The sequence below is a fragment of the Hylobates moloch genome, unplaced genomic scaffold (genome assembly GCF_009828535.3).
Source record: "Hylobates moloch isolate HMO894 unplaced genomic scaffold, HMol_V3 SCAFFOLD_10, whole genome shotgun sequence".
NCBI classification, from domain to species: Eukaryota; Metazoa; Chordata; class Mammalia; order Primates; family Hylobatidae; genus Hylobates; species Hylobates moloch.
The window spans coordinates 100490879-100513057 of NW_026652285.1; the positions used below are offsets into that span (position 1 = coordinate 100490879).

The 22179-nt window shown below is 51.2% G+C and overlaps 2 protein-coding genes and 1 long non-coding RNA gene across 8 annotated transcripts; 2 read left to right on the plus strand and 1 right to left on the minus strand.

The window, feature by feature from the left end:
* Nucleotides 1-1236: 1236 nt before the first annotated feature.
* TRUB2 (TruB pseudouridine synthase family member 2) lies at nucleotides 1237-10205 on the minus strand. Its single transcript, XM_032164757.2, has 5 exons — nucleotides 10097-10205; nucleotides 9395-9526; nucleotides 4935-5009; nucleotides 3344-3405; nucleotides 1237-1633 (listed from the first exon to the last, which is right to left on the minus strand). The coding sequence occupies exons 1-5, from the start codon at nucleotides 10203-10205 to the stop codon at nucleotides 1364-1366; spliced, it is 648 nt and encodes a 215-aa protein (XP_032020648.1). The 3' UTR covers nucleotides 1237-1363.
* Nucleotides 1641-5032, plus strand: LOC131384411 (uncharacterized). Of its 2 annotated transcripts, none has more exons than XR_009215237.1 (3): nucleotides 1641-1991; nucleotides 3201-3347; nucleotides 4917-5032. It is a non-coding gene; the product is annotated as an uncharacterized LOC131384411 (long non-coding RNA). The 2 variants fall into 2 exon arrangements; XR_009215236.1 differs by lacking the exon at nucleotides 4917-5032 and adding an exon at nucleotides 4279-4691.
* Nucleotides 10206-10227: 22 nt separating the features above from the next.
* Nucleotides 10228-21889, plus strand: COQ4 (coenzyme Q4). 5 transcript variants are annotated; one of them, XM_058445408.1, is made up of 9 exons: nucleotides 10228-10311; nucleotides 10517-10725; nucleotides 10813-10944; nucleotides 12947-13043; nucleotides 13585-13687; nucleotides 18769-18858; nucleotides 19967-20096; nucleotides 20666-20759; nucleotides 21291-21889. In XM_058445408.1, the coding sequence occupies exons 1-9, from the start codon at nucleotides 10280-10282 to the stop codon at nucleotides 21460-21462; spliced, it is 1059 nt and encodes a 352-aa protein (XP_058301391.1). In that variant the 5' UTR covers nucleotides 10228-10279; the 3' UTR covers nucleotides 21463-21889. The 5 variants fall into 5 exon arrangements, with proteins under 5 accessions (XP_058301391.1, XP_058301392.1, XP_032021173.2 ...); XM_058445409.1 differs by lacking the exon at nucleotides 18769-18858; XM_032165282.2 differs by lacking the exons at nucleotides 12947-13043; nucleotides 18769-18858; nucleotides 19967-20096; nucleotides 21291-21889 and having other exon boundaries at nucleotides 20666-20755.
* The last annotated feature ends 290 nt before the right edge of the window (nucleotides 21890-22179 follow it).

Genomic DNA, 22179 nt, shown 5'->3' on the forward strand with positions numbered 1-22179 from the left:
GCCTCAGCCTCCTGAAAAGCTAGGATTACAGGTACATGCCACCACACCCAGCTAGTTTTTGTATTTTTAGTAGAGACGGGGTTTCACCATGTTGGCCAGGCTGGTCTCGAACTCCTGACATCAGGCAATCTGCCTGCCTTGGCCTCCCAAAGTGCTGGGATTACAGATGTGAGCCACCGAACCTGGCCTTTTTTTTTTTTTTTTTTGAGATGGAATCTCGCTCTGTTGCCCTGGCTGGAGTGCAGTGGTGAGATCTCGGCAAACTGCAACCCTCACCTCCTGGGGTCAAGCGATTCTCCTGCCTCAGCCTCCCGAGTAGCTGGGATTATAGGTGTGCACTACCATGCCCGGCTAATTTTTTGTATTATTATTATTATTATTTTTTTTTTTTTTTTGAGACGGAGTCTCGCTCTGTTGCCAGGCTGGAGTGTAGTGGTGCGATCTCAGCTCACTGCAACCTCTGCCTCCCAGGTTCAAGCGATTCTCCTGCCTCAGCCTCCTGAGTAGCTGGGACTACAGGTGCCTGCCACCACGCCTGGCTAATTTTTGTATTTTTACTAGAGATGGGGTTTTACCATATCGGCCAGGCTGGTCTCAAACTCCTGACCTTGTGATCCACCCACCTCGACCTCCCAAAGTGCTGGGATTACAGGCGTGAGCCACTGCGCCCAGCCTCTTTTCAAAATTTAGAACAGTAGTCAGGCGTGGTGACTCACACCTGTAATCCCAGCACTTTGGGAGGCCGAGGTGGGCAGAATACCTGAGGTCAGGAGTTCCAGACCAGACTGGCCAACAGGGTGAAACCCCATTTCTACTAAAAATACAAAAAATTAGCTGGGTGTGGTGGTGTGCACCTGTAATCTCAGCTACTCCGAAGGCTGAGGCAGGAGAATTGCTTGAACCTGGGAGGTGGAGGTTGCAGTAAGCTGAGATCGCGCGCCACTGCACTCCAGCCTGGGCGACAGAGCAAGACATCGTTTCAAAAAAAAAGAAAAGGAAAGGCCGGGCGCGGTAGCTCATGCCTGTAATCCCAGCACTTTGGGAGGCCAAGGTGGGCGGATCACGAGGTCAGGAGATTGAGACCATCTTGGCTAACACAGTGAAACCCCGTCTCCCGTCTCTACTAAAAATACAAAAAAAAAAAAAAGCCGGGCGTGGTGGCAGGCGCCTGTAGTCCCAGCTACTCGGGAGGCTGAGGCAGGAGAATGGCGTGAACCCGGGAGGTGGAGCTCGCAGCAAGCCAAGATCGTGCCACTGCACTCCAGCCTGGGCATCAGAGCGAGACTCCATCTCAAAAAAAAAAGAAAAGGAAAAGGGAAAAAACTGACGATATGGAGAGAAAGTAGAGTCTTTGGAAGTGATGTTACATTTGAGCCAGGCAAGCAGGGGAGTAGAGGGTCCTCCTGGAGCACAGATCCCGTGGCCAAAGCCTCAGCCCAAGCCTGGTGTGTGGAGTGGAACTGAGAAGTGGCCAGCGTGGCCTAGGGCGGGGAGAGGACTCAGGGAAAGCAAACGCAGAGGGAGGCAGCGGCAGCCACTTCCGGTTCTCACCATAGGTTGTCTTCTCTACCAGCCTCCCATCCTCACGGAAGTCATCTGTAGCTTTGCCCAGGAGGCCACGCACTGTGTAATCCTTCAAGGACAGGGAGGTAAAGATCCGTCAGAGACCCCACTCTAAGCCCTAGTAGCCCCTGCCCCAGAAGCTGGGGGTGGGGGGTCCTCAGGTCTCCCTCAGGGAGCTCATGTGCCCAGCCCCTGCCCAGCTGCTCCACGGCCCCATGAGGAAGGGCACCAGCTCTGTCATGTGGCCTTCAGCAGCTCTTGCTCTCTTTGTATTCAAGCTCTCCGGTCACCTGGGGACAGTAACAGGGCCAGTCTCACAGTGCTGCTGCCCAGATTCAGCAGGACATGGTACCTGGCTCCCAGTCAGCAGGCTTCCTACAAGATTGCTGGCTGGTTTCCATGACAACGAGCACTGGCAGCCTCCAAAGGTGCTGACCGCTGACAGCCACCCTGTGGCCACCCCAGGCCTCCATGTTTCTCCTCTCCAACCTAACTCGGCAATTTCTCACCCCAAGCCCCTTCTAACATGCCCTGTCGGCTTCTCTCCACGCCTCTAAATAGAATAAGATTTCATGGCCCAGATCAGGCCCTTGCTCATTCCTGCTTGTAAAAACTCCCCCTCCTCTGAATCTGTGCAGCTAACCCCATCTGCCACAGATAAGTAATGATTGGCTGGGTACAGTGACTCACACGTATAATCCCAGCACTTTGGGAGACAGAGGCAGGTGGATCACCGGGTAGCTGGGAGGACAGGCATGCGCCACCAGCCTGGCTAATTTTTTTGTATTTTTAGTAGAGACAGGTTTTCACCATGTTGTCCAGGCTGGTCTTGAACTCCTGGCCTCAGGTGACCCACCTACCTCAGCCTCCCAAAGTGGCAGGAGCCACTGAGCCCGGCCACAATTTTTAAAATTTTTATAATTTAAAAAAATTAAAAAAAAAAAATTATAATAATTAAAAAAAAAATTTTAAATAGAGATGGAGTCTTGCTATGTTGCCCAGACTGGTCTCAAATTCCTGGGCTCAAGCAATCCTCCTGCCTCAGCCTCCCAAAGTACTGGGATTACAGGTATGAGTCACCACACCTGGCCCTCATTCCCATTTTACAGATGAGGAAACTGAGGCACACAGATATTAATTAGGTAATCCACCGAAGGACACACAGCTGTCAGAGTGGTAGAAGCTGGGGTTCAAACTGAAACCATTGGGCTCCAGAATGTGTGCCCTTAACCACTAAAAATGTGGGCCCCATAACGTGGCACCTGCGTACATACTTTGTGGTATCAAACTCCATAGCCCCGACCCCACCTTTGGATGGTAAGCTCCCTGTGGGCAGGATGCTGACATCTACCTCTCAGTCTTGGGACAGAATAGGGAATGGCACCATGATCAAGCTCTGGTGTTGGAGAGACCTAGGTTCAAATCCCAGCTCTTAAAGCCCTAACAACTACATGATCTAGGTAAGTGACATCTCCTCTCTGAGCCTCAGTTCTCTCATCTGTGAAATGGGGCTAACAACAGATTCCACTTTACAGGGAGGCTGTGAGGCTTCCCTAAAGGAATCCAGGTACAGTGCTCAGCAGAGAGTAGTCGGCATACACTAATGCCAGTAGTTATTATTGTTATTATTATTACAGCCCCTGCACAGCACACGATCATCAAAAAAATGCTTGCTTATGGCTTGGGTGTTCCCCCACGGAATCCTCTAAGCTTCAGAATCCTGCTGGTGACCCCCAGGAAAGGACCAAGGGTGAAGCAGGCTGTCCCCAGAACCTCGTACCTTGGTAAGATGAGCATTGTACATATCGGTGAGGAGCCTGCATCCATGTCCCACGCCGAGCACTGAAAAGCAGCCAGCCTCATCTCACACCTGGGACCCCCTTCCCATTCCCCTAAGTATCCCCACCCCTACCCCACTATCAGAATACTCCCTTTTCTGATGCTGCCAAAGGCAACAAGAAGGCAAAAAGATCTACAGGGGGCAAGTGCACCCCTCTGGGTATATGTCACATGCAGATTGCTGGGCCTTACCCACATGCACTGAATCTGACTCATGGTTGGAGGGGGCCTAGGATCCTTGCCAAGCTCTCCAGGGGATTCTGACACCTGAGAGGAAGAGATCCCTGGCCTAGTCACACAAACCTGCACTCAAATCAGGGGCAGCTCTGAGTATAATCTTTAGCCTCTTTGAGCATCAAGTTCCCCACCAGTAAAATGGGGGTAAAAATAGTCTGAAGGCCAGGGGCAGTGGCTCACGCCTGTAATCCCAGAACTTTGGGAGGCTGAGGCAGGCGGATCACCTGAGGTCAGGAGTTTGAGACCAGCTTGGCCAATATGGTGAAACCCCATCTCTACCAAAAAATACAAAATTAGCCAGGTGTGATGCCGAAATCATGCCACTACACTCCAGCTTGGGCAACAAGAGTGAGACGCTGTCTCACACACACACAAAAAAAAAATCAGCCAGGCGTGGTGGCGGGCACCTGTAATCCCACCTACTCGGGAGGCTGAGGCAGGGAGAATTGCTTGAACCCAGGAGGCGGAGGTTCCAGTGAGCTGAGATCGCGCCATTGCACTCCAGCCTGGGAGACAGAGCAAGACTCTGTCTCAGGAAAAAAAAAAAAAATACTGATTCCTGTGGGTGCTGTGCAGTCGGCACACAGGAAGGGCCCAATAAACGGTGGCCACTGTGGTCACTTCCTGCCTTTCTCCCAGTCTGTTTCTCCCTCTGGCTGAGGGAGAGAATGACCCTGCATTCACTCGTGGGGAGACAGAACAGGGAGAGGAGGCATGAGATCATGTCTGCCTGCCTGTGCCTCAGGAAGCAAGACAAGGGGACTGTGACTGTCGCGGCTGGAGGATGTGGGCACCACCTGACCCTGGGGACACAGATGGCTCATGACTAGGGCTTTGTGTGTCCAGACCCAGCCACATGCAGGCCCTGGCCATTAGGTCCAGAGTCACGTGCCTGGCTGCCCCATGATGCAATGATGGTTTTCCCTCTCCGGACCAGGGTTATTCACTGGCCATGGGACCCAGAACAAGTCACCTAAGTCCTACTTTCTTCTTCCATAAAATCATACAATATCTACCTAATATTAGTTGTTGCGGTAAATAAATGTGCATAAAGGGCCTCGACCTACGTCATGTGTGGGAATCACTGAATAAAGGTGGGTGACTGTGGTATTAACCTCTGATTAGCTCCGTCCCACCTATCCACTCCCCAGCTGATCAGCCTTGGGGCAGGAATCAGGGCAGGAGAGGAGTGGTGGGACGTGGGTGCCAGGTAAGAAGTGGGCTGGGCTCCTGGTAGCTTCGGGATCTTTTCTCAAGCCTTATCACTGTACCCCCAGGCTTCTCACATCACCTACCAAGTACTCCAGAAGCCTGGGCATCCAGCTGATGTCCCACGCCAACCTTGAGATGGGTGAATGCTGGTCCACATACTGCAAACAAACAAACAGGGTCCATTTTCTCAACTAAATGCGACCCCAGGATGGCTTTGGGCTGCATGTTGACCTCGTTCTCAGAATGGAGCCTCAAGGAGCCCAAACGAGCATCAGGCTAGACTCTCAGGCTTCCCCGTCATGCAATCTGGGACCCTGAACTGTATCCTCAGTGCCCTGGGATCCAAAGGGCAGCCCAAGATGCCTCTTGCTCTGCCTATCATCAGTCTCCCAGTGAGAGGCTCTAAGAAGACTGGCGTAACACTGAAGGTCAAGAGTGCAGGGTTCCCTGCCCAGCTCTACTGAAGAAGAGTCGCTGGAGGAAAATGGAGGCTGTGAGCATCTTAAGGCAGAACCTGGGTGTGTCAACTCACCAGCTGCTCAGGAAAGAACTATTGAAAGAATAAACGCAGGAATGAGCCAGAAGTGTTTACACTTCTACAGATTAAGAGGAATCTAGGGGAAGGGTCCAGGGTAGTTAAGGGCCTACTGAATCCAGGCCATGTTACTAAATGTCAACACTGAGCCTCAGTTTTCTCCCTTGTGAAATGAAAATAGGACCCATCTCATAGGACTGTGGTGATATCAATGAGGATTGTACTTGGGGGAAGCTTAACACAATACCTAGTACAGAGTGGCGACTCAATACGTTACACTTCTTATTGTTACCATATAATAGAGTCATTGAATATCACAAGTCCAAGGGGTTTTAGAGGTTTCTGGTCAAACCTCTAGATTCCCTGACACATGCCTTAATCACATCTAGTGATGGGGGCACATTACCAGAACCAGTTCCATTGTTGGGCAACTTTATTCAGTAAAAAAAAAATCACTCTTTCGGCTGGGCGCGGTGGCTCATGCCTGTAATCCCAGCACTCTGGGAGACCAAGGTGGGCGGATCACCTGAGGTCAGGAGTTCGAGACCAGCCTGGCCAACATGGTGAAACCCCATCTCTACTAAAAATACAAAAATTAGCTGGGTGTGGTGGCACACACCTGTAATCCCAGCTACTTGGGAGGCTGAGGCAAGAGAATAGCTTAAACCTGGTAGGTGGACGTTGCAGTGAGCTGAGATCGCACCACTGCACTCCAGACTCCAGCCTGGGCAACAGAGCAAGACTCTGTCAAAAAAAAAAAAAAAAAAAAAAAAAAACACCATTCTTTCCCAGAAACCCCAAAACTCATACCTTAGGACTTCTACCTAGGGTCTCATTTCTCACCTGGAGTCCCAGAATAGAAAAAGGGTCAGCAAACTACAGTCCACAAGTCAAATCCTGAAGATTGTTTTTTTTTTGGTGTTTGTTTGTTTTGTCTTGTTTTGTTTTGGGACGGAGTCTCACTTTGTCGCCCAGGCTGGAGTGCAGTGGTACGATCTCAACTCACTGCAACCTCCACCTCCCAGATTCAAACGATTCTCATGCCTCAGCCTCCCGAGTAGCTAGGATTACAGGCACCTGCCTCCACACCTAGCTAATTTTTTGTATTTTTAGTAGAGACGGAGTTTCACCACGTTGGCCAGGCTGGTCTTGAACTCCTGACCTCAAGTGATCCGCCTGCCTCGGCCTCCCAAAGTGCTGGGATAACAGGAATGAGCCACCGCATCTGGCTTGTTTTTTGTGGCCTATGAGTTAAGAATGTTTTTTCCATTTTTCAATGGTTCAAAATAAATCAAGAGAACAGTTGCAGGGGCTCACGCTTATAATCCCAGCACTTTGAGACGCCGAGGCAGGCAGATCACTTGAGCCCAGGAGTTCAATACTAGCATGGGCAACATGACAAAACCCCATCTCTACAAAAAATACAAAAATTAGCCAAGCATGGCTGGGCGTGGTGGCTCATGCCTGTAATCCCAGCACTTTGGTAGGCTGAGGCGGGTGGATCACGAGGTCAGGAGATCGAGACCATCCTGCCTAACATGGTGAAACCCCATCTCTACTAAAAATACAAAGAATTAGCCGGACATGGTGGTGGGCGCCTGTAGTCCCAGCTACTCAGGAGGCTGAGGCAGGAGAATGGCATGAACCCAGGAGGAGAAGCTTGCAGTGAGCCGAGATCGCGCCACTGCACTCCAGACTGGACAACAGAGCATGACTCCGTCTCAAAAAAAAAAAAAAAGAAATTAGCCAGGCATAGTGGCCTGTGCCTGTAGTCCCAGCTACTCGGGAGGCTTAGGTGGGAAGATTGCTTGAACTCAGGAGGCAGAGGTTTCAGTGAGCCGTGATCTCACCACTGCCCTCCAGCCTGGGTGACAGAGTGAGACCCTGTCTCTAAATAAATAGAATACTACAGTTGTCCCTTGGTATCCAGGCGGATTGGTTCCAGGATCCCTTGCAGATACCAAAATTTGTAGATGTTCAAGTCCCTGATATAAAATGGCATAGTATTTGCATATAACCTAGGCATGTCGTCCCACATACCTTTTTTTTGTTTTGAGGCACAGTCTCACTCTTTCACCCAGGTGGAGTGCAGTGGCACGATCTTGGCTCACCACAACCTCCGCCTCCCAGGTTCACGCGACTCCTCGTATCTCAGCCTCCTGAGTAGGTGGGATTACAGGTACGTGCTATCGTGCCCAGCCAATTTTTAGTAGAGACGGGGATTTCCCATGTCTTGAACTCCTGACCTCAAGTGATCCACCCACCTTGGCCTCCCAAAGTGCAGGGATTACAGGCGTGAACCACCACACCTGGCCACTTTTTTTTTTTTGAGACAGAGTCTCGCTCTGTCGCTCAGGCTGGAGTGCAGTGGTGCGATCTCGGCTCACTGCAAGCTCCGCCTCCTGGGTTCATGCCATTCTCCTGCCTCAGCATCCAGAGTAGCTGGGACTACAGGCGCCTGCCACCACGCCCGGCTAATTTTTTTGTATTTTTAGTAGAGACAGGGTTTCACCGTGTTAGCCAGGATGGTCTCAATTTCCTGACCTCATGATCCGCCCGCCTCGGCCTCTTTTTTTTTTTTTTTTTGGAGACAGAGTCTCGCTCTGTCACCCAGGCTGGAGTGCAGTAGCACAATCTCGGCTCACTGCAGCCTCGAACTCCTGGGCTCAAGTGATCCTCCCACCTCGACCTCCCGAGTAGCTGGAACTATAGGCATGTGCCACCCCACCTGGCTAATTTTTTCTTTTTTTTGAGATAGTTTCACTCTTGTTGCCCAGGCTAGAGTGCAATGGTGCAACCTCAGCTCACCGCAACCTCCGACTCCCGGGTTCAAGCAATTCTCCTGCCTCAGCCTGCCGAGAACCTGGGATTACAGGCATGTGCCACCAAACCTGTCTAATTTTGTATTTTTAGTGGAGACGGGGTTTCTCCATGTTGGCCAGGCTGGTCGCGAACTCCCGACCTCAGGTGATCTGCTCGCCTCAGCCTCCCAAAGTGCTGGGATTACAGGTGTGAGCCACTGCACCCGGCCTTTTGTATTCTTTTGTAGAAGTAGGGTTTCCCCATGTTGCCCAGGCTGATCTTAAACTCCTAGGCTCAAGTAATCCACCACCTCAGCTTGCCAAAGTGCTGGGATTACAAGCAGGAGCCACCAGGCCTGGCCCTCCCACATATTTTAAATCATCTCTAGATTACTTTTTTTTTTTTTTTTTTGAGACGGAGTCTTGCTCTGTTGCCAGGCTGGCATGCAGTGGCGCAATCTCGGCTCATTGCAACCTCCGCCTCCCGGGTTCAAGTGATTCTCCTGCCTCAGCCTCCCAAGCAACTGGGACTACAGGCGCCTGCCACCACGCCCGGTTAATTTTTATGTTTTTAGTAGAGACGGGGTTTCACCATGTTGGCCAGGATGGTCTCGATCTCTTGACCTCGTGATCCACCCTCCTCGGCCTCCCAAAATGCTGGGATTACAGGCGTGAGCCACCACACCTGGCTAGATTACTTATAATGCCTAATATAATGCCTATGCATCTCTTTGAGTGGATTCAACACAGTACTAGGTGCACAGCAAATTCAAGTGTTGCTTTTTGGAACTTTGTGTTTCTTTTTCTTCCCAAATATTGCCAATCTGAAGCTGGATCATGGGATGTGGAACTCATAGACTCAGGGGCAACTGTACTTCGTGACACGTGAAAATTACCTGAAGTTCAAATATGAATGTTCATAAAGTTCTATTGGAATACAGCTAGGCTCATTCCTTTAGATACTGTCTATAGCTGTTTGGCACTACATTGGCAGAGTTGAGCAGTTCCAACAGAAATCACATGGCCTGAAAACTAAAACATTCAGTATCTGGCCCTTTCCAAGGAAATCTGCCAATTCCTGGTCTAATACCTCACTCCTCTGTAGACCTTCAAGGGCCTGGCACAGGAATCTGAGCACTGGGACACTGACTCTGCTCAGGGATTTCCTGGGAAGTGACACACAGGATCCTGCTTAAATCTGCCTTACCCAGTGGATGGTTGATGAGAGAGGGTACGCTGGTGGCTGTGAGGGTCAGCTCCTTCTCTTCGCTGCCTTCCATGGGGCCCAGCAAGAAGCGAACACGCTGTTTAGGGGCGGGAGGCTTCCTGGCATTGAGACCTGAACACACAGAGATAATATATACACACATACATACAAATATATGTACATATAAAATATTTTTTAAGAGACAGGGCCTCGTTCTGTCGCCCAGGCTGGAGTGCAATGGCGCCATCATAGCTCACTGTAATGTCAAACTCTTGGGCTCAAGCGATCCTCCTGCCTCAGCCTCCAGAGTAGCTGGGATTACAGGCATGCACCACGACGCCTGGCCAGGAATATCTTGTTCTGTCCAAACACTTGGGGGATTAGACAACAGGGAAGTATGACGTAGAAGACAAAGCAGAAGCCCATGGTGCAGAGGGCAGAATAGCAGTAGTTAAGAAACAGGAGGATTCAAATAGACTCTACAAGGTAGTAACCGTGTGACAAAGAACAATACTGAGTCAGTTCCCCCCTCGGAAAACAGAGGAAAGTGAGGAGTAAGAAAGCACAGAGAACAGGCGTTTGGGAAAGCGCTCTGCCCAGGCGAATAGGTCACGTGATTTTGTTTTGCGGGAAGGACCAGAAGCGGAGATGGACTTCCAAGAGAACGAGAGCGGGAACGTGGGTCTAGTTCGAGGCACTCACCCTTCAGCAGTTGTAGCTCCACTGTATCCCGCAGGTGCTTCCATTTTAGCCCCTTGGGCTTATAGACCGCGAAAAGCCCATGCAGCCGCGATAAGCCAGCAGACCCCATACTTGAAGATCACAGCACCCGCTGGACCTGGACGGAAGTACCGCAAGGCCCCGCCCCCAAATGTGGTCCTTACCATGGGCGCCGCCAAGTTCCACAGCCGGAAGAGGTTCGCATTTTATAGTCTTCGGGGAAAACCGGCTGTAGAGAAGGAAATAGGGCCCGGCGCTGAGTGAGCGTGGTTGCGTGTCCTTTGCAGACACTTTCTGGGGTGAGGTGAAATGGCGAGAGTCTTGGATCGGTGGACGTAGACGGTAGACAGTTCGCGTGCGTTTCCTTCGCCTACTTGGCCTACATGTCTTCTGCCCGTGCAGCGATGTTTCTCCTCGAAAGGCCGTAGGCAACGCGGTCAGAATCGGTTTTTCAGTGTTTTTTGACCCCTCCGACGCTCCATCGCCTGACAGAATCGCCGCGTTCTCAGTGCCCGCCCATCCTCCGCGGACGCCCGCTGCTATGGCCGCTCTGCTGCGCCCAGTCCTGAGCCGGCTCCGCGGGCTCCCCGGCCTACCGCGGCCTGCGGCAGGCAAGTGGCGCCGGGTTCCGGGCGCAGGCGGGAAGGAGCCTGAGGGCGCCCGGCTCCTCTGACCTCGGCCTTTTTCTTGCCCCGCAGAAATGCCCCTCCGGGCCAGGAGCGACGGCGCCGGCCCGCTATACTCGCACCACATCCCCACCTCCCCGCTGCAGAAAGCGCTGTTGGCCGCCGGCTCCGCGGCGATGGCGCTCTATAACCCCTACCGCCACGGTAAGACCGCCCGCGCCTCGCCCCCGTGGGGGCGGCTTGGAGCCGTTTCCTGTGGGTAACTGGAGCATAGCCTAGGTCGGAGTACCCGAACCTGGTTGCAGCTCGTGACCACTCGGAACGTTTATGAAAATGCAGATTCCTGGATCCCACCAAAACGCACTGAATCTGAATCTGAATCTGAATCTGCAGTGGAGGGAGAAATGGGCGTGGAAACCGAAAGTCTGTCTTTAAACTACTTGGGAGAATCTGTCATGCAGCCATGTTGAGAACATCTAGAGACTAAATAGATGATTCATAAGTACCGATCAGTTTATAACATCCTACTAGAAAGTCAACTCCGAGGTCAAGGACCATGTGTGCCTCGTTCCACTGCATCTGCAGCCTTATGGATAGTGCCTGGCACATAGTAAATGCTCAATAAATATTTGCTGGATGTGTGACTAGAACATTCTAAGATTCTACAGTGTTTTTCTCATGCCTTCTAGATTTTTGAGTTCTGGGAAGTACTGTTATTCCTACTAATAAAAACAGGCTAGGCACTATTATAGTGGTCACGCCTATAATCCCTATCGGGGGGCCGAAGCGGGCAGATGGCTTGAGCTGAGGAGTTTGAAACCAGCCTGGGCAACACGGCGAATCCCCATCTCTACAAAAAAAAATACAAGAATTAATTGGGCCTGGTTGCATGTGGCTGTATTCCCAGGCTGAGGTGGGAGGACCGTTTGAGCCGGGGAGTTCGAGACTGCAGTGAGCTGTGATTGTGCCATTGCACTCCAGCCTGGGCGACAGAGCGAGACCCTGTCTTAAACAAGGAAACACTATATCTCCATGTCCCCAGTGGTTTTTCGTTTGTTTTGTTCTAAGACACAGTATTGCTCTGTGGCCCACGCTGGAGTGCAGTGGCGCAATCTCAGCTCTATGCAACTTCCACCTCCCAGGTTCAAGCGATTCTCGTGCCTCGGCCTCCTGAGTAGCTGGGATTACAGGCCTGTGCCACCTGGCTAATTTTTGTATTTTTAGTAGAGACGGGATTTTGCTATGATGCCCAGGCTGGTCTCAAACTCCTGACTTCAAGTGATCCTCCCGCCTCGGCCTTCCAAAATGTTGGGATTACAGGCATGAGCCACCGCGCCCGGCCAAGGTCAGCGAAGTTTTTAATTTTTTTGTAGAGACGGCATCTTGCCACGTTGCCTAGGCTGCTCTGGAACTCTTGGCCTCAAGTGATCATCCTGCCTCAGCCCCCTAGTGTTGGGATTACAGGTGTCAGCCGCTACACTTGGCCACTAAGTGTTATATATGCATGATTTTCATGGTTTCTCACATTAACCAGCTAAGAAAGGTGTTGTCTGCACTTCACAAATTAAGACACTGAGGCTGAAAAATGGGAAGCAGGCCAGGCATGATGGCTCACACCTGTAATCTCAGCAATTTGGGAATCCAAGGTGGGAGGATCACTTGGGGCCAAAGTTCAAGACCAGCCTGGGCAACATAGCAAGACCTCATCTCTACAGAAAATTAAAAAAACTAGCATGCCTGTAGTCCTAGCAGTGAGCTATGAGCACACCACTTCACTCCAGCCTGGGCAACAGAGCAAGACTCTGTCTCAAAAAAACAAAACAAAACACCAGAAATGTGAAGCAATTTGTACTAGGTCACCTAGATAGTGAACACACCTGGACTGTAGCCCAGCATCTCTGATGCCTAAGCCTCTACCAGTCAATGGAGACGTGATATTGTATTGTGAAAGGTGATTTGTAAAATCTTTAGAACATTGTGCTAACCAGAGCTGTCCCGCCCCAGTAGATTAAGAATAAGAACTATAGATATGTATACTGATCCCTTGTTGTGTGCTGGGTAATTTGCTAAGTGTTTAACCTGAATCCTTATAACAAAGAGCTAGACATTAGCCCTAATTTATCCTGTAGGAAACAAAGGCTCAGACCAGGTCAGGTAACTTACCTAAGATGACATCCCCCACTTGTGCCCGTTTCTCTCCTTTCAGACATGGTCGCAGTTCTAGGGGAGACCACAGGACACCGCACCCTGAAGGTCCTCAGAGACCAGATGAGGAGGGATCCAGAGGGTGCCCAGATCCTGCAGTAGGTCCCAGCTCTGCCTGGGGGTCTGGGGGCATTCTCTAGGTATTCTGACCTCTCTAGAATCACACTGTGTTTGTTCTGTTCCGCTAGGGAGCTATTGATACCCTGGCTACATGTGGTTGCACAGGCTGGGCACTGCCCAATTCCAGGGGTGTCATTCACATACATGTGTATACACTGTGATGACTTCTGAGTTGTGCAGTGTGATGGCCTTGGCCCAGTTTCAGCCACAGGGCTCTGTGCCTTCATTAAGTTCTCATAACATGTGCTGGCTTTACCCCTCCCTTGCAGTACCTTTTGCAAGTACTCTGGTCACATTCGAGGACTGTCTTCCTGCTGAGATTGTGCCCCTGCCCATGTCCTTGGTTTGGGGTAGTATCCTAAGTCCCTGACACTAGCCTGGCCAGTTGTAGGTGCTCAATTAAGGCTTCTGGTGGCCACATTGCTCTTCTGTACATTCTCCCGCCCCTCAGCTCGCTGTAGTTGGATTGTTCACCTACCTTTGCCCACACCCTCCCAATGCCCAAGTATTGCCTTTCAGGGAGCGTCCCCGGATTTCAACGTCCACCCTCGACCTGGGCAAGCTCCAGAGCCTGCCGGTAGGCTCCCTGGGTCGCGAGTATCTCCGTTTCCTGGATGTGAACGTGAGTTTTCAGCTCCTGTGTATCTGGCAGTCACCAGACAACACAGAGGAATAGCACAGGCATGACACCCTGAGGAAAGAGGAGCCCTAAGATGCCACCATCGTCAGGAGTGCTCTTCAGGCTCATGCCAAGGCTTTGTCATTTTCTATGGGATAGGCAAATGGGTGGGAACATGCCTCCAGTTGATAATACTGGCCGGTGTTCATTAACCTCCCACTGCATGCCTGATGCCAGCCTCATCCATGATCTTGCTGAATCCCTCCACAACTCTGTCAAGTATGTTCTATTATTATCCTCTTTTAGTAGATAAGGAAACAGAGGCTCAGAGCAGTGAAGCAAACTTGCTAATTTCACATAAGCGGTATTAATGGAGATGGTAATCAACCCCAAGTCATGCTCTTCACTGCTGTACTGTGTCCCCTTATTTCAGGGACATTGCTTTCCCTACGGTATGGCAGGTGTGGCACTCTCCAGCCCCTCCAGCCCCAGGCAGGGAGGACAAGGAGAGGGGGAAGGGGGTGTCCCAACTATTGGCAAACATTCACTAACTGAGGCTCTGCTATGTGCCATCTTTTCTTTTTTTTTTGAGACGGGAGTCTCGCTCTGTCGCCCAGGCTAGAGTGCAGTGGCTCGATCTCGGCTCACTGCAAGCTCCGCCTCCTGGGTTCATGCCATTCTGCTGCCTCAGCCTCCCGAGTAGCTGGGACTACAGGCGCCCGCTACCATGCCCGGCTAATTTTTTGTATTTCTCAGTAGAGATGGGGTTTCACCGTGCTAACCAGGATGGTCTTGATCTCCTGACCTCATGATCCACCCGCCTCTGCCTCCCAAAGTGCTGGGATTACAGGCATGAGTCACCGCGCCCGGCCCACCCTTTTTGTTTTGTTTTGTTTTGAGACAGGGTCCCGCTCTGCCACCCAGGCTGGGGTACAGTGGCGCCGTCTCGGCTCACTGCAGCTCAGCTCCCTGGGTTCAAGCAATGTTCCTGCCTCAATGTCCCACGTAGCTGGGACTACAGGTGCGCACCACGACGTCCGGCTAATTTTTGTACTTTTAGTAGAGATGGGGTTTTACCATATTAACCAGGCTGGTCTTGAACTCCTGACCTCAAGTGATCCACCTGCCTCAGCCTCCCAAAGTGCTGGGACTACAGGCGTGAGCCACCATGCCCAGCCCAACCATTGTTTTGTGTACTGGGGATATAATGGTGAACTAGACAGCCAAGTTCCCTGCCCTCATTTCTATTCTACTTGGAGAGGTAGACAATAAAATAGTTTTTTTTTTTTTTTTTTTTTGAGACGGAGTCTCGCTCTGTCACTCAGGCTGGAGTGCAGTGGCGCAATCTCGGCTCACTGCAAGCTCTGCCTCCCGAGTTCACGCCATTCTCCTGCCTCAGCCTCTCCGAGTAGCTGGGACTACAGGCGCCCGCCACCACGCCTGGCTAATTTTTTGTATTTTTAGTAGAGACGGGGTTTCACCGTGGTCTCGATCTCCTGACCTCGGGAGCCACCGCGCCCGGCCGACAATAAAATAGTTTTAAAAAATTTTCAGGGAGGGCATAGTGGCTCACATCTGTAATCCCAGCACTTTGGGAGGCTGGCGGGAGGATCACCTAAGGTCAGGAGTTTGAGACCAGCCTGACCAACATGGCGGAAACCTGTCTCTACTAAAAATACAAAAATTAGCCAGGTGTGATGGCGTGCACCTGTAATCCCAGCTACTTGGGAGGCTGAGGCAGGAGAATTGATTGAACCTGGGAGGCACAGGTTGCAGTGAGCTGAGATCACACCACTGCACTCCAGCCTGGGCGACAGAGTGAGACTCTGTCTCCAACAAAACAAAACAAAAAAATTCATATAAAAATACAGGTAAAATGTTTCAAGTAATTAGAATATTCTGGCACTGGTCCGTGCATGTTGGCTCATGCCTGTAATCCTAATACTTTTGGGGGGCTGAAGTGGGCAGATCACTTGAGCCCAGGAGTTTGAGACCAGCCTGGGCAACATGGTGAAACCCTGTCTCTGCAAAAAATGCAAAAATTAGCCAAGTGTGGTGGTGTATACCCATAGTCCCAGCTACCTGGGAGGGAGTTTGAGGTAGGAGGATCAGTTGAGCCCAGGAGGTCGAGGGTGGTGAGCCATAATCACGCCACTTCACTCCAGCTTGGACAACAGAGCAAGACTCTGTCTCAAAAATAAAAAATGTATACCAGCACTATTGTCAGCAGTTGGGATACAGTGGACAAAACCAGCAAAAACCCTGCCTTTGTGGAACTTACATTCTAGCAGCTATGAAGAGAACAAGTTAGTGTGATAGAAGACAGCTTTGGTACTGGGAAGGGTACAGCCACTTCTGACGGGGTGGTCAGGGCTGGCTCCTCTGAGGAGACTTGGAAGGTAAGGAGGAGCCAACCCTGTGGAGAGCTGAGGAGCATTCTGAGTAGAGGGAATGGCAAGGGCAGAGGCCCCATGTGTTTAGGAAAAGGAAGGTCTACCAGTGTGGCCGCAGAGGAGTGAGTGGCAGGGAGACAGTGAGTGGGCTGGAAAGGGAGCCAGGGCTGGACCCTGTAGGCCACCAGAAGGAGGAGTCTGTGTTTTGTAATAGGAGCAGTAGGAAACTTGTGGAAGGTTTTGAGCAGGATAGTAAAGTGACCTGATCTGTAAAGGACCTTAGGATCCAGTTGGCCCATCTTCCCTGTCCCTGTCATCTTCTCTCCCTCCTCCAATACAGACACATCCCATCAAGGCACCCCTGCCAAATGGCTATCCAGCCTGGCTGCTAGAGCCAGCCAGGCTGATGGAGGTGAGGGGTCTCCAAAGGTTGCCCTAGAACAGTTTCTCAAGCTGGGCAGTGTTAATGTTTGGGCTGGATCACTCTTTGTTGTGGGGGTGGTCCTGAGCCTGGTAGGATGTTTAGTGGCATCCCTGGCTTCTACCCACTGGATGCCAGGAGCACCCCCCCCGTCAAGTTGTGACAACCACAGGTGTCTCCAGAGATTACAGATGTCCCATGGTGGGCAGTTGAGAACCACTGCTCTAAATGGTTATTGTCCCCGAGACGATGTTCTGTTCCTCACAGTCTCCTGCACAGCTACCTTGACGGGGCGATCACCTGCCCTATTTTAAACCATCTCTCTCAGATTTCACCAGGATGCAAGTCATTTCATCAGTGGGAAACTCACCAGGATGACCTGCCTCAAGAGCTACACAGGGAGGGACAGTCTTCTGAATTTCCCCCAGTCTTTAGCCCTGTTGCTGTAGAGGGGAGGGGGTAGCAGGAATAGGACTGCTAGGACACCTTGCTCAGCCACAGCCCCATTTGTAACCGCGCTGGCGATTGTGACACTTGCAGAGCAAGGAAATCAGCAGCTCATGGAATGTGAAGGAGCACCTTTGTCCCCACAGAGATTTAGATAAAGGTTCAAGGTGAGGCCACCCTCCCCTCCCTGAGGCTGATTGTGGTGAGAGGTGTGGTCATCTTGTAGTATCAAGACTACAGGCATGGGCTTGAGAATTAGGAGGAGCCTGAGTGAGAATCCTGGCTCTCTTCCCAGCTTTACAAGCCTGGACAAATCTTTTGACCTGGCTGAGTCTCAGATTCCTCATCAGAAGTAAGAGGACCTCCCATATATCTTCCAGGGCACTTATCGGCCTTGGTAATGGATATTAAAGCCACTGGCTTTGGAATCCAGCAGACTTGGTTTCAAATGCTGACTCAGCCACTTTACTAGCTGTGTGATCTTGGGCAAATTACTTTATCTCTCTGAGCCTTGTTTTCCTTATTTTTATTTATTTATTTATTTTTTTGAGTCTCGCTCTGTCACCCAGGCTGGAGGGCAGTGGCACAATCTTGGCTCACTGCAACCTCCACCTCCTGGCAATTCTCCTGCCTCAGCCTTCTGAGTAGCTGGGACTACAGGTGCACGCCACCACGCCTGGCTAATTTTTGTATTTTTAGTATAGGCAGGATTTCACCATATTGGCCAGGCTGGTCTCAAACTCCTGACCTCAGGTGATCCGCTGGCCTTGGCCTCCCAAAGTGTTGGGATTACAGGCGTGAGCCACCACGCCCGGCCCTTGTTTTCCTTATCTATATCTGAAGTAATAACAGTATTTACCTCTAAGATTGCAAGGATGAAAGGATAATATATGTAAAAGACACCATAGGTGCCGGCACCTGGTGGATACTCTATGATCACCTTCAGCTTCACACAACAGGCTAAGGCCATTCTTTGGGAACAGGAAGACCAGGCTGTTCCCACTCTGTATGGGTGCTGCTGAGTACTCAGAGGCAGTGGGCAGTTAAGAGGAGGAGAGTTCTGGGATCAGATAAGAGCCCAGGACTGGCCTTTTATTCATATGTTCAAGAGATGTTCATTCATCCAGGCCCTGGATCAGGCTACTGGAGGTAAAAGAATAAGCCAAACAGAGCCAGTCCTGCCCTTGTGTAGCAGACAAGCTGTTTGGATACTGTCCATAAAAATAAAATGTGAGCGGCCGGGCACGATGGCTCACAACTGTAATCCCAGCACTCTGGGAGGCCGAGGTGGGTGGATCACGAAGTCAGGAGTTTGAGACCAGCCTGACCAACATGGTGAAACCCCGTCTCTACTAAAAAAAAAAAAAAAAAATTAGCCAGGTGTGGTGGCACATGCCTATCCTAGCTACTCAGGAGGCTGAGGCAGAAGAATTGCTTGAATCCGGGAGGAGGAGGTTGCAGTGAGCGGAGATTGCACCACGGCACTCCAACCTGGGAGACAGAGCGAGACTCTGTCTCAAAATAAATACATAAATAAAAATAAATAAATGTGAGCACGTAGGTAATTTTTAATTTTCTGCCAGCTACTTTAATAGCAAAAAGAAATTAATTTTTTTGCCATTAAAATTAAGGTGGAATTTTTTTGTTTGTTTTTTTGAGATAGAGTCTCACTCTGTTGCCCAGGCTGGAGTGCAATGGTACCATCTCAGCTCACTGCAACCTCTGCCTTCTGGGATCAAGCAATTCTCTTGTCTCAGCCTCCCAAGTAGCTGGGATTATAGGCGCCCATCACCATGCCTGGCTAATTTTTGTATTTTTATTAGAGACGGGATTTCACCATATTGGTCAGGCTGGCCTTGAACTCCTCAGGTGATCCGCCCGCCTCGGCCTCCCAAAGTGCTGGGATTATAACCGTGAGTCACCGTGCCTGGCTAGAATTGATTTTAAATATGCATCTTGTTTAGCCCAATATATCCAAAGTATTATTTCAACAAGTAATCAATATTTTTAAATCATTGAGAGTTTTACATTTTTTTCATACTAAGTATTTGAAGTCTAGTGTGTATTTTATATGTTCAGCACATCTCACTTGGACACCTTTCTTGCCACATGTGGCAAGTGGCTGCCATACTGGACAGTGCAGGTCTAGGAGACATTAATACTCACATCCACTAAACATCAAGGTACAGTTATTTTGAGTGCCACTAAGAGGTGAATGATGCTTCCAGAGACCATAACATGAACCCACTTGGTCTGTAGGTTAGGGGTGGCCTCTCTGTGGTGGGGGGAAGGGATGGGGGACAGGAGACACTTAACCCAGGTCATGAAGGATAAGTAGGAGTTACCACAGTGAAGATGGGGGTAGTGGGAGAGAGCACCCCAAGCTGGGAGCAGCTTGTGCTAGGATGAGGGTCTTTGGGGCTTCATTATTTATTTTTAGAGACAATGTCTTGCTTGAGTGCAGTGGTATAGTCATAGCTCCCTGTAACCTCAAACTCCTGGGCTCAAGCAATCCTCCTGTCCCAGCCTCCTGAGTAGCCAGGACTATAGGCACACACCACCCCACCTGACTAATTTTTGTATTTTTTTTTCTGGCTTTTTTTTTTTTTTTTTTTTTTGAGACCGGGTCTCTGTCACCCAGGCTGGAGTGCAGTGGTGCAATCTTGGCTCACTGCATCCTCCACCTCCTGGGTTCAAGTGATTCTCCTGTCTCAGCCTCCCGAGTAGCTGGGACTATAGGTGTGCACCACCACACCCGGCTAATTTTTGTATTTTTTAGTAGAGACAGGGTTTCACCGTATTGGTCAGGCTGGTGTTGAACTCCTGATCTCAGGTGATCCGCCCACATTAGCCTCCCAAAGTGCTGGGATTTACAGGCATGAGCCTCGGCCCCCGGCTAGTCGCCAGAGTTTTCTAGTAGGGTATGAGTTTGGTGAGAATTGTGACAGTGTCAGAGACAGACTGGCAAATCGGGCCCTGGAGCCATCAGGAAGGGTTCTAGGGGAGGCTCATGGTTGTCAGAGGGTCTCCCCAGACACCCGAGCACCTACCCGCTTCGTGGATGATGAGGAGCTAGCGTATGTGATTCAGCGGTACCGGGAGGTGCATGACATGCTTCACACCCTGCTGGGGATGCCCACCAACATTCTGGGTGAGTGCCCCCAACCCTAACGGCCTGTCTCCCTGGGGTGGCTTCAGGGCCAGGGCAGGGCTTGCCTATCTCCACCACCCTCTGTATCACCTGGCTTGGTGCCTCAATTTCTGCTTTACCTGAACATCTTAGTAGCATCGTTGGCACATGTCCCCCTTCTCCCTCCCACTGCTCCTCAGGGCTCCTGCACTAATGGAGCAGCAGAGCCCATCTTCAAGGCTCCTGGTGTCTTTTTAGGCTTTAGCTGCCTCCCTGCTCTGAAACCTCAGTAGCTCCCTAAGGCCTGCAGGAACCATCCTGGAGTGTTTAGCCTGGCTTCTGGGGTCATGGGGTCCTCGGCGCCCTGACCCCAGGCTTCCTTTCCATCCCTTACTCTCTTCTGTTCACTCTTGGGCCCTCTCCCGTACTCCAAGCCAAGTGCCCCAGGGCCCAGCACAGGCCAGGACTGGGCACAGCTGACCCCAGTAGAGATTAGGGAGGAATACTTGCCTCTTTTTACCCTGCTGTGAGCACCACTAGCCTTTCTTTCAGATAGCCTGTTCACCTCCCAACCCATCCCTCACCCACAGGGGAGATCGTGGTGAAATGGTTTGAGGCTGTCCAGACTGGCCTGCCCATGTGCATCCTGGGTGCACTCTTTGGACCGATCCGACTTGGTGCTCAGTAAGTTTTCAAGTGGCAGCCGGGTCGGGGTTGAGGGTGGTATCAGGACAGAACTCAGAGGGACCAGAGCTCTTAGAAGTAGGAAGAGCACACAGGCCCCTGCGCAGCCCCTTCCAGTTCTCCAGGAAGTAAGGGTAGAAAGAATGGAGCAGAGATGTGAAACTGGCCTGGGGCAAGGGTCTTCAAGTGAGCAAATAAAGCCTGTAAGTTTCACAGGACTCTGGGGTCTCTTGGGCCAGGCCTAAGTGCAGGGTCAGAACGACCAGCGTCAGTGGGAAGGCAGGTTGGTGTTAGATTCTGGAGTGAGGGAGCCATGATTTAAATCTGAGCTTCGACATGTTCAAGATGTGTGGCTTTGGGCTTGAGATTCCACCTCACTGAGCTCTGTTGCCTCATCTGAAAAGCAGGGATAATAACTACCTCCTTCCGAGGTCTTTGTGAGGATGAACTGAGAAAATGCACAAGTGCCGAGCAGTCGAGTGCCTGGCCCCCAGGAGCTTGATGTTTTCTTTTTCCTCTGCTGCCCCACAGGAGCCTGCAAGTGCTGGTCTCGGAGTTGATCCCATGGGCCGTTCAGAACGGGCGCAGAGCCCCATGTGTCCTCAACCTGTACTATGAGCGGCGCTGGGAGCAGTCCCTGAGGGCTCTGCGGGAGGAGCTGGGCATTACGGCACCACCCATGCACGTCCAGGGCTTGGCCTGAGCTCCTGAGCCAGCGGGGCCTGGCCTACCTCCCCCACCCACTGCTTCCCTTGGAGGCAGAGGGCTCCCTTGACCACCTTTGTTCCTCTTCTTTGAACACTGATCCTTGGACAACATTTATCATAATTTGTCATAGCCACTGCTGAGTGGCCTTGAGGACGAACCCCGCAGGGAGCAAGCAGTACAGTGGCACTCCCAGGGGGACCAGCAGCTGCCCAAGGAGAACTACGCATGAACAGTATCAGTCGTCTGGGCTCATGCTGGGATGTCACAGCACTCTTGTTGCAACTCTTCCCAGCCAGCCAGGTTTGCTGGGGGCCAGGCTGGGTGTCCTCACAGGAGTGAGGGCTACACCCAATTCCAAAAGCCTAAGAAGAGAGAAGTGGAGGGGGAGGCGAGTATGGGAATAAAGGCTCCCATCAGGTCAAGTGTCTGCTTGTCCTCCTTTCCCCCAGGGATGCCCTGGACTTTGGCACTCTTGTGCCTTCCAAGCACTAGGGCAGAAGTTTCCCTCCCAGCCTGGGCTTTAGCTGCTTGTCCCCTCTCCTCTGGCCGAAGTTGGGTGGACATGGATTCAAATTCCCAGCTCCTCCCTGTTTTTTTTTTTTTTTTTTTTTTTTTTGAGACGGAGTCTTGTTCTGTCGCCCAGGCTGGAGTGCAGTGGCGCAATCTCGGCTCACTGCAAGCTCCGCGTCCCAGGTTCACGCCATTCTCCTGC

What these genes read in the sequence shown, in the direction of transcription:
- TRUB2 (XM_032164757.2), bottom strand. Translation starts at nt 10,205, where the DNA reads ATGGGGTCTGCTGGCTTATCGCGGCTGCATGGGCTTTTCGCGGTCTAT. An exon ending in GGAGCTACAACTGCTGAAGG is followed by an intron (nt 9,527 to 10,096) that starts GTGAGTGCCTCG and finishes CTGTGTGTTCAG; the next exon opens with GTCTCAATGCCAGGAAGCCT. An exon ending in ACAATGCTCATCTTACCAAG is followed by an intron (nt 1,634 to 3,343) that starts GTACGAGGTTCT and finishes CTGTCCTTGAAG; the next exon opens with GATTACACAGTGCGTGGCCT.
- COQ4 (XM_058445408.1), top strand. Translation starts at nt 10,280, where the DNA reads ATGGGCGCCGCCAAGTTCCACAGCCGGAAGAG. An exon ending in AAGTTCCACAGCCGGAAGAG is followed by an intron (nt 10,312 to 10,516) that starts GTTCGCATTTTA and finishes CTGCCCGTGCAG; the next exon opens with CGATGTTTCTCCTCGAAAGG. An exon ending in AAAGTGCTGGGATTATAACC is followed by an intron (nt 18,859 to 19,966) that starts GTGAGTCACCGT and finishes CATGGTTGTCAG; the next exon opens with AGGGTCTCCCCAGACACCCG.